Source organism: Engystomops pustulosus, chromosome 5 (assembly GCF_040894005.1).
Source record: "Engystomops pustulosus chromosome 5, aEngPut4.maternal, whole genome shotgun sequence".
NCBI lineage: Eukaryota > Metazoa > Chordata > Amphibia > Anura > Leptodactylidae > Engystomops > Engystomops pustulosus.
Window position 1 is genome coordinate 26,777,178 of NC_092415.1, and position 17,713 is coordinate 26,794,890.

Below are 17,713 nucleotides of genomic sequence, written 5' to 3' on the forward strand. Positions count from 1 at the left end.
GTTCAATAAAGAACCCTGAGTTATTTTGCACATTTGCCTCCGTCTGATCCCTGGATACGGCTGTTACCCGCACGGGCTTCCCCATCCATTATCCAGGGACTCATCCTACAGACAGTCAGGGGTTGCCCCAGGGAGATACCTTTACATCAGCCTCTCCCTGCATATTTCTTGCACACACCACCTGCTGGAGACCTGCCAGGCTGTAGGACAGCCCTCCGATCCCTATACCAAACACTGTGACATCAGCGCGCCCTAGGCCGCAACCGCCAGACACTCCAGCATTCTGGGCCCCGGCTGTCTCCAGGCCCCCATGAAAAGGCTAGGCCCCGGTGGGGGATGTTGCAAGAGCGGCCTGGTAAAGTGACTGCTAAAAAGTTATTATAACTATAATATATAATATTATAATATTAAATAATGTAAATTATTATTTTCTGGGGGAATTAGATTGTGAAACAGCACCTTTAATAGTATTATGGAAGATCACTGGATAAGAATTTCTGCAGGAGCTATAATGGTGGTCTGGTAAATTGTCTAATAGCTTACCTAGAATCAAATTAATCAAATGAAAAACTAAATCAATCAAATGTAAATCTGCATCAAATCAGCCCGTCAATGTACAACATTTTTTGCTTGAAATGTCACATGAGGTGAAATAAAACAGGTAAAAACAACTCACAGAAAACGCACAGAAAACACAATACTAAATAGACAAATTTGCATGAAATCCGCATGAAAAACATTACAACCGTGCTTGTTGCAAATTTTCATGAGGATTTTCTATATGACAATCCGCAATGTGTGCAGATGGCCTTAGATATGTTTAAAAATACTTAAAGGACACCTGTCATCAGGTCTGTGTCACTTGTCCTGTCACCTCTACCTGTTGGAGCAGCTCACAAGGATCCCATCCCAGCCTTTATCTAGTTATTTCATACATTATTCATTGTAAAATCATCTATTCTTTATCATGTAAATGAGGCTGGTCACATGGTCAGAGGCAGTGATGTCACCCCTGTTACCCCTCCCCTCTCCTCCCCCTGCTCATGTCTGTGTGTAAGGTATAGTAAAGCATGGCTAGTGTGTGTGCTGCATCTGCTGACATGCTGCATCCTCCTAATATACAGGTGAGAGACACAGACATCAGCTACACATGAATCTGCCATGTTCTGCTGTAACATGGCTGCCTGGAGCTGTTGTATCTCTCCTATACACACACACAGGCTGCAGGGGGCATCAGCACCAGGAAGCACATCATTATACAGCCTCACATCATCATACAGGCTGTCAGTCATGCACTGGGGGTGTGGCTGTGCCTCCCACTCATGAATAAGCCGGACAGCTTGAATATGCTAATGCTTCATTGGACATTTCACAGGTCATTTGCATACAGCTTTAGGACCTCATTGCTTAGGTTTACAGGCATGTAGAGGGACAATGAAGGGATAGAGGCAGGCTCTCTAATGGCAGTTTATGAAAATATATTTAGTTTAGGGGGGTTATTTTGCATGACGGGTTCTCTTTATGGAAGAAAATCCCCTAAGTGTGACACCAGAAGCCATTAAAGCGTCAGAATTTACAATCACGCCTGATGTATAGGCACCATGGTAAAGAGCAGCTAGGTAACATAGTCTGGAATTCTGACCACAAATGAAATTCTTAGCCGCACTCATAAACACAGACATGAGAATAAAGGAATGTGAGACTAAACTTTGTGTGAAAACATTGGATTTGTAATTAGGTAATTTTAAGACACCAGTCTTAATAAATTCTCCCCACAGTTTTTAAAAATGACAATTCCTTCATTTATATAGCACACACAGATGATTTTGGAGTGTGGGAGAAAACCGGAGGACCCAGAGGAAACCCACGCAAACACAGAGAGAATATGCAAACTATTTGCAGATGTTGATCCTGGGACTTGAACCCAGGTCCCCAGCGCTGCAAGACTGTAGTGCTAACCACAAAGCCACCAAGCCGCCCAAAAAAATGGGTTTTCACAAGAATTTTTTGTATTGAATAATTTTAGTCTCCAAAGGCGACTTAGACATGTGATCATTTATATGCAACACCCCTGCTGATGCAAGGGGTGTTGCGAAACTAAAATCCCTCTCCGTGATAAACACACTGTAATGCAGCTGTAAGTCTCTCCCTGTGAAGTATTGTAGTCCAATCAGAGTTTAAAGGGGTTGTCCGAGTTTTAAAAAAAAACTATATGTGGCCGGGAGCGGGCTGACTAAAACAATAAAGCTGTACTTACCTCCCGGTGCCCTCCCGTATCCAGCGCTGCTGTCGCTCCGGTCCGGGCGCCATGTAAACAAACATGGCCGCCGGAGCAGCGCTGGACTCAGTTCCGGCCGGACCCGACAACCTTCCGGCCCCCATACACAATGCTGTGTATAGGGACGTATAGGCGTACCCGGCCACGGCCGGCCGGAAGCTGAGTCCAGGGCACCGGAGGTAACCGGAGGTAAGTACATCTTTATTATTTTAGGCAGCCTGCTCCCGGCTACATATATTTTATTTATTTTTTTAACTCGGACAACCCCTTTAAGTATCATTGTAATGTCAGGAGCAAACTGGTTGGATAAATGAGCTCATAAAACCCCTTGTGGCTGGAAAGTTCCAGAGAGTGTCCTCCCTGAGGTCTTCTAGAGAGGTCTTGCAGTCCTTTTGCTTCAGAGATGTAAGGAAGCAGAGGTGTTTGTGGCATGCCGCCATGACACCTCCATTCCTGATACCAAGCACCGCAACCACCGCCGTGCACTAGGCTGCACTGGCCAGCCACTCCGGGTATTCAGGGCCCTGCCTTCGGCAAGGCACTGAAAAAGGCTAGACCCCGGTGGGGGATGTTGCACATATACTTAGATAATTCCCTGCACTACCTGTGTGGTAACTGGAGGCTCCCGTCCCTTCAAAACCAAATAGGTGCTCCAATCGCTTTTACCTGAGGCCTCAAAGCTACAACAGCCACAAATTCCTCTAATCCTTTCTGTTGGAGCAAGCAACTTTTTATTTTTCCAATCCACATACGGTCTCCATTATAACACTACAAATGACAGAACGATTATTACCTGTGCAGCGCTCTGAGATCGGTGACAGCGAGGACCAGCCTGTCCTCAGGACAGTTGTTGTGGTGAACCAGCCATCCATGGATACATGTGGTACAGAAGGCGTGCTCACAGGGGGCTTGTAGTGGGTGCTCCAAAACATCCCGACATATACAGCAGAGAAGACCATCATTCACGTAGCCAAGGAAACGCTCAATTTCATAACCCATGACTTTGAAAGAGATGAGATGTATTAAAAGTTCTGCAAAACATAGTGTACATAGTGCATCTCACTTATTCCAGAATATCATGTAAGGACTTGATCTGCTCACAAAACTATTTTTGATTTACAGGAAGGCGAAGTATGAGGCAAGCGGCTCACAACAGCCATGAGAACAACACATGGCTGTACAGAATGCTATTGTTTTTAATGGATCAGTGGCCGTGGCCATTATTTTAGCTGACCATGCCACCAATCCATTAAGAGGTAGAGCATATACTAGTCTAATAATTATAATAATAATTCCTTTATTTATATATTGCACACAGATTACGCAGCGCTGCACAGAGATTGCCAGATCAGTCCCTGTCTCCAAGGGGCTCACAATCTAATCAACCTACCAGTATGTTTTGGAGTGTGGGAGGAAACCGGAGGACCTGAAGGAAACCCACGCAAACACAGAGAGAACATACAAACTCTGAACTATTTTTAATTTACTATAATTTAAGAAGATTAAGGAAAAACACAAACACTAATCGGCCAGTAGGTAGGCTGCTCGTACACATTAGAAATTGACTTCTGGGGTACAAATAACAAACATCCATTAAAAAACTTACTTCCAACATGATACTGTGCTAAAAAATTAAAACAACTTATGAATTTGAAGTTATCTGTGTGTAAACCCCTTAAAGGAAATATGTCCAATCATACTTTCTCTTAATAGGTAAATGTACAGGCAGTCCCCAGGTTATGTACAGGATAGGTTCCATAGGTTTGAATTTGCATGTAAGTCGAAACTGTATATTTTATAATTGTAGATTCACACAAAATTATTTTTTACCCCAGTGACAATTGGAGTTTCAAATTTTTTGGCTGTAATTGGACCAAGGATTATCAATAAAGCTTCATTACAGACACTTTACAGCTGATCATTGCAGTCTGGGACTATAGTAACATCCAGAGAGCTTCACCAGAGGTCACAAGGGGCAGAGGGGTCCGTCTTTAACTTGGGGTTGTCTGTAAGTCATGTATCCTTAAGTAGGGGACCGCCTGTACATCCATGTCACAGTTGTCACTTGTCTTATTCTTGAATATTTTTCTTCTCAAAGTTTTTCTAGGGATAAGAGATAGTAATGGTAAACACTTACCCTGTGAGAGTGATGTCTGGCTGAGGACTGAGTCCTGGTAACACGGGACAGAGGTGCCTCGCTGGAATGTCCTTCTCTTTCCGTATTCTACAGACAAAGAAAGAAGATCACATGTGTATCCTAAGAGACCGCTCTCTGGTGACCGGACTTGGGCTCAGCATACAATACGCCACTGTTCACTTGGAGAACAAATCCCTGGATAGTAAAATTCTGTAGCGTCATACATGAATAGGAGAGATGTAGCAGTAGTTATATCACTGGCGTCGTAGAAAAAAAACCCACCAAAACAAAACTAATTATCCAACTACAAAAAAGACTACAGAACTGTCACCAGGTTTTACCCTACTAAACTACCAGCCCTCTCAGATAGGGGATGACATGTCTTCTCTACAATTCCCTCTTTTATATGAAATCTCACAGGCTCAGTTATAAAAAATTTCCCGAAAAGTCAGGCAAATATGACTCTTCTTACCACAATTTTAAAAGAGATAAGTGAAGTTTAGTGAATGCAGGTGATGTGTCACTACAGAAGCTTTTATCTTTATGTAGAAACAAAGCTCTTGTGATAAAATTGAGTCATGAAGCCCCCTTACACAATAGATGTTGTTGGAATATATCAGACCTTAGAGGGCCTTTATGTTTTCGGTGTAAAACACTCTTTAAAGGCATTGTTGAACATTCAAAAATCTTCAAAACATAGCACCATGTCGATCTCCAGTTTATGTAGGCTCCATTCACTTCAATAAAGCTGCAAAACAACCCACAACCTGTAGACTGGTGTGTTGCTGTTTTGTGGTGGAAATACCGTATTTTTTCCCCCCTCAGAAATCAAAGGTGCGCCTTATAGTCCAGTGCGCCTTATATATGAACCGTACTTACAGACAACAGCTGCCTTGAACTGTGCACAGGTCTGCCACCTGCTGGTCATTCATCCTTATAATCAGGTGCGCTTTATAATCCGGTGCGCCTTATATATGAACCTAGACGTTTTGGCAGGCATTTATTGATGGAGCCCCCTATAATCCGGTGCACCTTATAGTCTGAAAAATACTGTAAGCAAGAGGGTGCGGCCACAAGTTGAGTTTGTATTGCTTTTATAAACACAATGCAAATGCCTGGGGCGCAGCCCGATCACATATGCATTTCTATGGAAAAGTATGTGATCGGTTAGCAGCACATTAAGGCCAGTGACACTCGTGCCGTTTTTGTTGTGTTTTTTTCAATAGTGTTTTTGCATCCTTTAAAAAAGCATCATATTTGTATATTGGCTTTTTCAATTGTTTTTTTTGGTTAAAGGACACCTACCACCACGATTCTACCTATAAAGGTAGATCGGGTGGTAGGTGGATGAATGGGACGTGAGGATAACCCTTTTTTGGGCTAATCCTCACGTCCCGGCTATCTTTAAGAAAACTTTCATCGGGGGATATGTAAATTTTTTTAAGCGGCTAGTGGGGCGTGGAGTAGCCGGACAAGAGGCTACACGTCGCGGCTACTCCACGCCACAGTAGCCTCTTTTCTCCACCTACCATTGCATCTACGGCGTGCGGCTCTTCGTAGCTGCTCGCCCTCGTCTGACTACCCGGCATCTGCGCATGGTATTCGGACAAGAGTATTCGGATATTCGGACAAGGGCGCGCAGCTACGGAGAACCTCACGCCGAAGATGCAACGGTAGGCGGAGAAAAGAGGCTACTGGGGCGTGGAGTAGCCGCGACGTGTAGCCTCTTGTCTGGCTACTCCACGCCCCAGTAGCCGCGTAAAAAAATTTACATATCCCCCGATGAAAGTTTTCTTAAAGATAGCCGGGACGTGAGCATTAGCCCAAAAGAGTGTGACCGCGGCCTCACAGATCAGCCATTGCGTTTTTAAAAAACGCTAACGCAAGCAAACATTTGAAAAATGCATGCGTTTTCAATGCGTTCGAAATTGCAGCAGCAACGCGACAAAAAGGCCACGTGTGTCTCCGGCCTAAAACAATGCAAAACACTGGATGCTGGTTACTGCTCGCACGAGTCCCGCCACCGGGCGTTTGCATTGCGTTTCTAAACCCAACACAAACGCCTCATGTGGCCGCACCCTAAAGTATATTAGATATATGAATATGTTGACCATGAGGGCTTGGATTTTCTTTTATTGTGCTTTTGCAGACAGTAATGGCTTGTTTTGCACATGGTGGATATCAAACCATGTTGGTTTGTAAATCAGTCACAAAATGCAAGCTGTACTCAAATGTCCCAAAATGTAAATTTTATTGCAATTATTACAGAAATAGGTTCATTGTTGTTGTTTTTTTTTAAAAAATAAACTTTATATAACACTAGCAACTCGTTGCTGTGGTAACTAGGGGCGCTTACACGTTTTAAACTTTTTTTCCCTTTTCAATAAACTTTATACACAACATGACACCACACATGACACCACACTGTTCTGGTAACAAGATGCTCGGATTTTTTTTTTCAATAAACTTTATTTGCCGAAGAAGGAGCAGTGTCTCTCGTGTAGTGATTGAAGTGAATTGGCGGGCCGTGGTGCATGCTGGGAGAGAGGGAGGTTTGACCGGTGATAGCGGCTTCACGGTCCCGGGTGTGAGTACGGTGTATACATTCTTCTACACTGTACGTGTCCTGGCGCACAATTAGACCGACATTGCTTCTGTCTATAGATGTCCGTATCTCCAGCTATGATAGATGTCGCATAGGCATGTCTTGTGTCTAGTTCCTATCAGAGTCTGGGAAAGCTGGGTGACTGCTGATATACAGATCCTTATCAAGTAATAGAAAACCCAGGTTAAAGACCCTGAAACAAATATGACCCCCCCCCCCCCAAAAAAAAATAAAATAATAATAATAAAAAAAAAAAAAAAAATATATATATATATATATATATATATATATCTCCCCTCCCTAACATATACAGGGTCTCAGACCACCTAAAAATTCTACACCTCAGACCAGATGTCTTAAAGGGGTTGTAAATTATCCTCTACACACAGGACTTCAGCAGTCTCATGGAAAGTGAATGAGTGATATTGGGGGGCGCTCAACCTAGTACTAAATTAGTTTTGGGGAATCCGTCCCACTTGCTCTACACCACCCTGTGCATAGGAGCTAACTTTCTGACTTGGAACAATCCCTTTAAATAACAGACCCATTGAAATATAATTTTTAGGGCGCTTCCATGTGGCGTCGCATTTCAACGCATGCATTTCGAAACACACTGCAGCAGCTTAGAGGTTTGCCTAATTAAATTGGTGTTGACATTTGCGTTTACAAAATAAAACCATTAACGCTAGAGTAAACATTGTGTTAACAAAGCATTTTTTTTTTAATACAACAAATGGAATAGATAAATTGATATTTATGTTCTATGGGTTAGTACGATCATAGTGATATCCCATTTATATGTGCTTGAAAAATTTTGCTGAAATATCATTTGGAGAGAAAAATCACTTATTTTTGCATCGCCGTTTTTGTTAAATGAGTGAACATTGTAGGGGTTTGGTAATGATTTTATTCTATTGTACGGGTTCTTACGGACGTGGTGATATGTTGTTTTTAAATATAGGAGTTTGACCATTTATGGGGCATTTAGGGGACTTTTATGCTATTTTTCAAAACCAGCTTGGGGGGAGGGGAGATTGTGACTGGGGCATATGCTGTAGCAATATAAGGGCCGAGAACAAACAGCTACCCCAGTTGTCTTATACAGCCAAGCACGTGGACGTACATTTCCATCCAAGGTTGGCAAGGGGTTAAAGTTAAGTCACCAGGATGACATCATCTAAGGTCCTCTTACATCGGCAACATCTACCTCGTGTATGTATCTGATCACATTAAATTGCAGCAGCCTCCATGCAAGATGAGATTTCATGTGATCAGATGTATGCATGATGTACAGTTTGCCAACATAAGGAGGCTAGAGGACCTGTGATGACATCACCATGGTCACATGAAATGCTGTGAAGGGGCATGGGGAGGAGTAGGTGAGAGGGTCTGTCTCAGCAGGGCATGGCCACTCTGATGCCAGGGAATGTATAGCATAAAGTTGTAAACAAAAGAAGGGTGTCAGTTAACCCCTTAACGCTCTGCGCCGTAGCTCTACGGCGCAGAGGTATAAGGGAAGTATGAAGAGGGCTCACGGGCTGAGTCCTCTTCATACAGAGGTGGGGGTTTTTGCATTTTGCACAAAACCCCCACCGCTAATAACCGCGGTCGGTGCTTGCACCGATCGCGGCTATTAACCCTCTAAACGCCGCCCGCAAAGTCGCGGGCGGCGTTTAAAAGACGGCGGCGCGCGGGCGCCGCCATCTTTTTTTCGATCGCCACGCCCCCGAACGTCATCGGGGGGCGGCGATCGGTTACCATGGTAGCCTCGGGTCTTCTCTTGACACGAGGCTACATGGTTTATGCAGGTTCGTTACAATGAGCCAGTGGCTCATTGTAATGTAAGACCTGCAAAAACGCCATATATTGCAATACTGTAGTATTGCAGTATATGGTAGGAGCGATCTGATCATCTAGGGTTATTGTACCCTAGATGGTCTAAAAAATAGTGAAAAAAAAAAGAAAAAAAAAAGTTTAAAAAATAAAAAAAATTAATAAAATATTAAAAGTTCAAATCACCCCCCTTTCCCTAGAACGGATATAAAACATAACAAACAGTAAAAATCACAGACATATTAGGTATCGCCGCGTCCCAAAATGCCCGATCTATCAAAATATAAAAACGGTTACGGCCGGCGGAGACCTCCGAGGCGGGAAATGGCGCCCAAATGTCCGAAATGCGACTTTTACACCTTTTTACATAACATAAAAAATGAAATAAAAAATGATCAAAATGTCGCACAGACCTCAAAATGGTAGCAATGAAAACGTCGCCTCATTTCGCAAAAAATGACCCCTCAAACATTTCCGTGCGCCAAAGTATGAAAAAGTTATTAGCGTCAGAAGATGGCAAAAATTTTTTTTTCTTTTTTGTACACATTCGTTTAATTTTTGAAAATGTATTAAAACACAATAAAACCTATATAAATTTGGTATCACCGCGATCGCACCGAACCAAAGAATAAAGTAGGCGTGTTATTTGGAGCGAAGAGTGAAAGTCGTAAAAACTGAGCCCACAAGAACGTGACGCACGTGCGGTTTTTTTTCAATTTTTCCACATTTGGAATTTTTTTTCAGCTTCGCAGTACACGGCATGTTAAAATAAATAACATTACGGGAAAGTAAAATTTGTTACGCACAAAATAAGCCCTCACACAGGTCTGTACACGTAAAAATGAAAAAGTTATGGATTTTTGAAGTTGGAGAGCGAGAAATGAGCCGGAAAACCCTCCGTCCTTAAGGGGTTAATAGAGCTGTGAATGGACCTGTCACTAGCTGCACTTGTGGGCGCCGCCATCTTACAACGAACAAGTGGCTCATTGTAATGAATAGTGTGTAAAAAGGCCATATACTGCAATATAGTCGTATTGTAGTGTATGGTAGGGACGATCAGACCATCTAGGATTAAAGTACCATTGAGGGTCTAAAAAATAGTAATAAAAATAGTTAAAAAAATAGTAATATATAAAAAACACAAAAAAATTCAAATCACCCCCCCTTTCCCTAGAACTGATATAAAACGCAATAAATAGTATAAATCACAAACCTGTTGGGTATCAACGCGTTTCAAAATGCCCTATCAAAATAGTTATTTCCGGCGTGAACCGCATGAAGGAAAATAACGCCCAAATGTCCGAAATGCTACATTTACACCATTTTACGTCACATAAAATGTAATAAAAAGAGATCAAAAGGTCGCACAGTCTGTAAAATGGTAGCAAGAAATAATAAATAACGTCCCTGAGAAGTAAAATTTGTTACACAGAAAATAAGCCCTTGCACAGCTCTGAACACGGGGAAAAAAAAAAAGTTATGAATTTTTGAAGGTGGGGAGTGAAAAATTCCTGAAAAAATGCTCCATCCTTAAGGGGTTAAGGTCTATGCTGCTAATGTTACCTGTTGCCAAAAAATCCAGCTATCCAGTTATGTCATGCGTATCACGTTGCGGCCACATTGGCGATCATTAGAGGTGACGCTGCAGTGATGACTTACAGCTGATGTGGATGTACACAGAAAAGAAAATAATCAGGTCTTCAAAATTCTGTTTGCCCAAAAATGGCGCGCAATGTGGATGTACGTTGTAGTATAAGAAGACGCCCTTATGTATTACAGATAATCTCACTATGAGGAGATCAGCAGCTCCAAGCCAACGACTCGCCGGAAATGCAGCTAAAAGGCCTCGTTTTATTCCTCCTATAAAAGTCAACGCCTCTTCCAGTGCAGCGGCTGCAAATGTGACTACAACATTAAAGGTAATGACTACACTAGATCTTATTATTCATCTGTCTTTCAAATCCGTTGGCAAAATACCTTGTAGAAGCACTGGAATAATTACAATTTCCCGCACACTGCGAGAAATTACAATTATTTTGGGATTGTGCCACCTTAAAAGCCTGCAAACGTTTGTTGGGGCCTGGTGTAGTTTTGCCTGGAACTGCAGCTGTGTTCGAGGTCTAAGCCTTGGCACAACCAGTTTAAAGGGGTTATCCAGGTACAGGCAGTCCCCGGGTTACGTACAAGATAGGGTCCGGAGGTTTGTTCTTAAGTTGAATTTGTATGTAAGTCGAAACTGTATATTTTATAATTGTAGATCCAGACAAAAAAATTTTTGGCCCCAGTGACAATTGGAGTTTAAACATTTTTTGCTGTAATGGGACCAAGAATTATCAATAAAGCTTCATTACAGACACCTTACAGCTGATCGTTGCAGCCTGGGACTATAGTAAAGCATTCAGAGAGCTTCACCAGAGGTCAGAGGGGCTGTCTGTAACTGGGTTGTCTGTAAGTCGGGTGTCCTTAAGTAGGGGACCGCCTGTATAAATTTACTTGGACCCTGCGCCGGGGTCCATCTGATCTGTGCGAAGGTTTGTTTACAGGGGCGCACAGGGAGCTTCCTGCCGGCCAGAAGCTCCCATCCGACACCATCTCCCAGCGCTTACTACACTGAGAGATAGGGACGGAAGGGAGGAGCCGTCTGGAAGCTCCCTGTGTACGGCTTCTGTGCACCTGTAAACAAACGGACATGGATCAAATGGACCGCGGCGCGGGACATTGGCGGCGCCGGAGGAGTTAGTACACGTGGTAAACCGTGGTATTGCGGTTTTAACACTTTTTAAACTGTAGAGCAGAAGGGGCTTCGGCGCTGCGCGCGACCGTGCGCGCGAAACTTCTCCGATATTTCCTATGTAGGCGCGCGCACAATCGTGCGCACGCAGCGCCGAAGCCTCTTCTGCTCTAAAGTTTAAAAAGTGTTAAAACCGCAATACCGCGGTTTATAACACTAACGAAAGTAAGTACCGGCACCAGCTTACCCCTACCATTCTAAATGGTAGGTTTCCTTTAAGGCTACATTCACATGGATTTATGCCCGCCTAGCTGTACAGGTGGGTGACCTTCCCCTCTCCATAATGCCTCATGGCTGAAGATAGAACATGCTTTGTCTCTTTTGCAGTCACTGTTCAGAACTGTACCGAGCCTGGGCGCCTTAGCAGTCTATGGGGAGCAGACATATGTTGCCCTGACGGTCGTGTGAATCACCCTTAGGCAGTATGTTGGCTATATTGCCTGAACTACACACTGTATGGGGACCTGGACTCCCAGTTTCATAGTCATCTATGATTCTAGGAGTCCCTTCCGAATACCTAATTAGAATACACTTTCTGCAGTTTGATGGTAGGAGTCTATCCTTCCCTGTGAAGATGACTATGCTGTGGGAGTTTGGACCCGCACAGTGGGGGAGACTTAACAAAGTGTCGGTGAGTCGACCAGTGCAGGGAGAGACTCCACAGTCTTATTCTGCGTCAGATAATTCATGCTGGATGATGCATCTGGAGGACTTGAAGACTGTGGAGCCGCACTTCAGACCAGCTATTAGTTGGTCTAATATTTCTGGTACACAAACAGAATTTTTAAGCCACGCCCCCTTTTTGGACTAAAAGAATGGCCTAAAAATGGTATAAATTTGATAGATATTGCGGACATTGTAAATGTAATTGTCACAATTTATGTGGATGGAATTGAATTCTGGGATAAATCAATATTTTATTTTTAGTGGAAAAAGATATTTTTACCTCGGGGGACGGGAGGCACCGCTGGTCTGTGTATGGTATACAGAGGCTCGACACTGCACATCCCCTCCTGCTGAGGCCAGTATAGAGCCCCAGGCATACGACCGTACGGGGGTCTGTGATATGGCCGGACAATTTGCAGCTGCTTCACAGCTCCCATAGCAATCTATTGCGCCCTGTCAAGTTGCGGTGAGCTCGCTGTATTTCACTGCACCCTGACCTAGCTGGGTGTGGACCTAGCTGGGTGTGGACCTAGCTGCGTGCCGCAAAATATAGGACATGCCCTATATTTTGCCATTTTCACACTTGGCTATGAAGTAGGGGAGGACTCCGAATCTCTTCTCTACACAGCCGAGTGTAAGGGCCTGAGGCTGCAGCGGGTCCATGCTGCTGACTTGATCTCTTATATACCAGTCTTTTTTTTAATCCCAGGCTGCAATTATATTTCTTAATTTATTTGTGGTTTTCCCTCTTTCTATCCTTACAATAATTTTTTTTTTTTCTTAAAAGCCAAAAAATGACAATATGTCTCTTGAAACCTTCACAAGAAAATGTGAAGATGATCTAAAGTCTACTGGACAACCTGCAGTCACACCCCAGAAGCCTGCAGCCCCTTCCAAGTATAGACCCCTCACCGGTAAGAACTGAATTGTACAGTCCCAATGTGAATGCTGTGATTAATTTCACCCTTCATATATAAAAGTCAGGATTATTATTTAAAGGGAACCTGTCACCTGGGACCTCATTTTCACTAAAGACAGGTAACAGGAGCCCATTACAGCTGCATTGCAAAAATGTATTTCTGCCCAACCCCTGGGACTACACAGAGCATTCTGTCAGGGTGCAAGGTGAGTTATAACGCACAATTATATTGTAATGCAAAGGCTTAGAGAAAGCAGAAAGACACATGTGTAATGGGCTTCAGGCTTTAGTGAAAATAAGGTCCATGGTGACAGGTTCCCTTTTAAAGGGATTGTCTCATGAAGAACAGCCCCAGTCTGTATGCTGTGTTGGGGCATATGTGCATCATAGAGTGGGGTCCCATTTCAAACAGATTGGGGCCGATTTATGAAAAGTGTCCTAAGGTTAGACAGTGCCGAGTAGACTGTCTTATACTGCACTAGATTCATATAAGTGTTTGGTGCTCATTGATATATCTGGGGTAGTTTTAGACTTTCTAGTTGTATTTTGCGCCTCCTATTAGTTGGCCTACTTTAAGGCAGAATTCTTTAGGACAAAATTCTGTCGGGTCAGCAGTATTTTTTTTTAACTGTGAGACCACGCCCCCTTTTTCATAGGCAACGCCCTTCTGGCAGGCAAGTCATAGGAGAGCTAGAAAACCGTCTAAGACTCTCTATAAATGTGGTGCTGACAGTTTTTTTTTTTTTTTTTTTTTTTTTTAGTGCAAATTACTACAGAATTTTGTCCTAGACAGATTAATAAATCTCTCCCAATGTTCTCTCCCAAAATAGGCCGCTTCCACATACATCTAACAGCATTTTGGTCAATGTTTAGCATCAGTATTTGTGAACCTATTGTGGAAGTGGTTCCAAAACATGAAAAATACACTGATCCTTTCACAGGGAAATTATTTTAAAATATATATTTTTTTGGGTTAAACAATATACACAGAGACACATAGTAGATTTAGCTATTTCACTTGACAGGCACCACATTTAAAGACAACAAAAACTTTCCTCCTCTGTCTTTCCCACATGTTGTACACAATGGATGTGCAAAGGGACACTCTTGTATCCCTGCAGTGCAGCCATCTTCATTGTTGGATATCTCCATCTCTGCTATCAATCCCATGATGTCTCAATACAGCGTTAAATTGTCTTGCTCTGGTTGCCCATGTGATTGTCATTTATCTGATATTATGCCAAAACAGATTACTCAAAATACTCTGCAACTTCTACATTATCACTGTGTGACAGGCGCCAGTCTAACCATCTGCAGTAGCTGATAAGCGTTTGCACCCCCAATGGGATAGTCAGTGTGTTACTCAACATACAGTTTCATCATACAGGAAGTCTAGTCCCTGGAGTGAACAAGAAATGGACAGATCCCAAGAATTTTGGGAATGGGTGCATAAAAAAAAATTAAACAAACAAAAAATCCTATCTCTGCACATAATGCACTAGAGCGCGCCATGCAATATCGCCAATGGTCAATTCCCCCCCCTCCTTCCCCACTAAGTCCACTTTGTTGATCCCACAGTATTAACTGCCTGCCAGCTAATCTGGACTGTAAAATCGGCAGCATATCCGTCCTGTGTGGACAAGTCAAGGCGTTATGGGTAAAAAAAACCAGGGGTGTAGAATCTGACCTCTGAACCTTTACCTCTCCAAAGTATAAATCTTCTACTCATCTTGTAAGAACTGTGTGATATGTGTTACTGCTCCTGCAGGAGAAAAGGGAACAAATAACTCTCTTGCATTGTTTGCTCATGGTGCAGATAAAGAAAGGAGTCTCTGGACTTTGGTCTAGGGCAGTGATGGCGAACCTTTTAGAGACTGAGTGCCCAAACTACAACAAAGACCCGCTTATTTATCACAAAGTGCCAACACAGAAATTCTATTTGTGATTTATACTCCCTTCTCTGTCACAGTTTTCATTGATACCAGCACCTGAGGACACCAATAAAGCAGAAAATAGTCCCAGGTAGCGTTGTCACTTTAAAATAGCTCTGTGCACAGCAAGTCCTGGGCTGTCTGGGACTGCAGGAAGATACGTGGAGTCATCTCTGGTGATGGCCTGAGTGCCCACAGAAAGGGCTCTGAGTGCCACCTCTGGCACCAGTGCCATAGGTTCGCCATCACTGGTCTAGGGAGAAGCAGCTCCTGCTATGTGGCTGCTGTGTAATCCAATACTTTCTGGTCCTTTTACCTTCAGGAGGGCATAAGATAATAGAGGAATGGTAAAATGCTTCACTTTGCAGATTGAGAGATGAAGCAATATTTTCTGCAGTCACAATGCATTGTTTTGCGACGGTCCTTGGGCCAGGGGAAAAAAGATGCCCCTTTGTAAACTGAAGTGACGTTCTGTGGTCACTCATCTGTGGGGGTTCGGCACAAGAGGGCCCCCAACACTTAGATCCCAGGTTATTATATTGTGTCTGTTGGCCACATGGTGACTTTAGTATGTATGTATGTACTGTGTATGCGCTGTGCTTGTGAGGCTGTGATTACCCTCAGTGGAGCAGATTGATATTGATGACCTATCTTTAAAATAAGATGCTGCGCTGTTGTGCCATTTCGGCCCTCTTAGTGGAGATCACGTCATGTTGCTCTTTACTATACATAATCTTGGAATATCTTTTGTTCAGATCTGTCAAAAATTGTTATAATAAACATGATAATGATTCGGGAGCACCTGGGGGTCGGGGCGTTACCAGATCTCCTCTGTGCACTGGTCCCAGCACATTATCTATTCCCATCTCCTGATGCGAACCCTTTGACGCCACCTGTGAAGTAGACCTTGTGCTCTTGTGATCCATAACATGTGTGCACCGTGCACCGTACACAACGCAGATCCCGGATCTTCTCCTATGAAGAATACGAATGCTTAGTATTGTGAGAGCTACAAGTCATCTCTGTTCCAAAAGCTGAAACGACATAACTATAACTTTAACACGTTCTTGGTCGGCGACAGTTAGAGGAAACCTGTCAGGACGATTTGGGACACTAAACCACCCACAGACAGCTCCTTATGGACCAGTGGTTTATTGTCCCAAAACAACCTTCATACTTGCCTCCGCCTCACTCCCTCCGCACCTGTGTGTTCTGCATTGTGAAGCTGACATATTACTTCCCGGCTTCCCAGCGTAAGCGCGGTAGGTACAGCACATGCACAGATACTGTCCCAGCATCACTTCCCGCATCATAAGATCTGGCCATGTGAGTCCAATTTGCCTCATCGGACTCGCATTTATTTTTTTACAATTCCCCACATACAGGTTGATTCGGGACCCTAAACCATGGGTCCATAAGGATCTGTAGTTGGTTTAGTTTCCCTAACCGACCTGACAGGTTCTCTTTTAAAGGAAACCCGTTTTGCCATTCCAGCCCCCAAAACCAAGATTACAGTCCTTTAGCTCTCACAATACATGACGCCTCATCAGAGAAGATCTGGGAATAAGTTTTGGGTTCAAAATGGACTGAAGGAGTCATCGTACTGCGAGATCTTGTGAATGTGAGGAAGGGTCATCAAAAGACGGGTGTAGATAATATTTATTTAAAATCGTTTTTTCGGAGGGTGGGAGATACAGAACTGTGACATTTTATGAAAAGTTATGTCTGGATTTTGTATAGTAAGAGCTGTATTTGTCTTGGTTTTGGGGACTGAAATGACCTGACCTGTTCCCTTTAACTTACGATAACCAAGAACCTGTGAATCTAAAGTTAAAGGGAACTTGTTTAGAGATGATCGTACCTGTAGTTTCTGTTCAGGTGCCCGACCCGGACAAACAGTCAATCCAGCAATCACAGACCTGGCTATGCCCTAGGGGCGCCAATTTGCTGGCCCGGACGCCAATATGTCTGGGTCGTGCTGCAGAACCCGAACTGAAACCACGGCTCCACTCCTCTCTAAACCCGTTTCAGCCTCTCAAATCGAGGAAACCGTATCGCTCTATTGCCTTTGCAACATACATCCGGAAGACGCCTAATTGGAGAAGAATCGGGATCCACTTCTTGATGGTTTATGTTGTGTATATGTAATGGAGAGTCAAGGGTTAAGGGGAACCTGTTGTGATCAGTTGCCTTTCTCGGGAGAAATTGGGCATCAAATGTTGCAGAGCATTTCATCATTTAATTTAAGTTTCTAAATCGCAGGTCCATATTGTTTTAACCCATGTGAAACACTTAAAGGGTTAATAGCAGTTGTTTTACATACGTTGAGGGGTGAAGTTTCTATAGTGGGGTAATTTATGGGGTTTTACTATTATTTGGGGCTTTCAAAGTCACTTGGAAGCCGAGTTTTCCCTCAAAATGTGAGTTTTGGGGATTTTCATGAAAATGATAAAAATGGCACCTAAAGTTCTGCGCCTCATAACATACTAGAAAAATGACCGGAAGCATAAAATATCATCCCAACATAAAGCAGACATTCCGTAAATGTTAATT

The 17,713-nt window shown here is 43.2% G+C and overlaps 2 protein-coding genes across 5 annotated transcripts in view; one reads left to right on the plus strand and one right to left on the minus strand.

The window, feature by feature from the left end:
* The window catches only part of LOC140132532 (RING finger protein 151-like), a 40,279-nt gene that overhangs the window by 19,991 nt on the left and 2,575 nt on the right, over positions 1-17,713 (minus strand). The window contains exons 1-3 of one of the 2 annotated variants that reach the window (XM_072151431.1): positions 5,295-5,399; positions 4,416-4,502; positions 3,072-3,279 (exon numbers count right to left, since the gene is read on the minus strand). In XM_072151431.1, coding sequence (XP_072007532.1) covers positions 3,072-3,277 — 206 coding nt within the window. In that variant the 5' untranslated portion in view covers positions 3,278-3,279; positions 4,416-4,502; positions 5,295-5,399. Of the gene's footprint in view, positions 1-3,071; positions 3,280-4,415; positions 4,503-5,294; positions 5,400-17,713 lie in introns of those variants that run through there. The other variant, XM_072151430.1, reaches the window with a different exon arrangement.
* Positions 6,888-17,713, plus strand: part of RAD54B (RAD54 homolog B) — a 34,825-nt gene continuing 23,999 nt past the window's right edge. Inside the window, exons 1-3 of one of the 3 annotated variants that reach the window (XM_072151427.1) lie at positions 6,888-7,032; positions 10,633-10,772; positions 13,098-13,224. In XM_072151427.1, the coding sequence (XP_072007528.1) occupies positions 10,644-10,772; positions 13,098-13,224 (256 nt within the window). In that variant the 5' untranslated portion in view covers positions 6,888-7,032; positions 10,633-10,643. Of the gene's footprint in view, positions 7,159-10,632; positions 10,773-13,097; positions 13,225-17,713 lie in introns of all 3 variants that reach the window. The other 2 variants (XM_072151426.1, XM_072151428.1) reach the window with 2 other exon arrangements.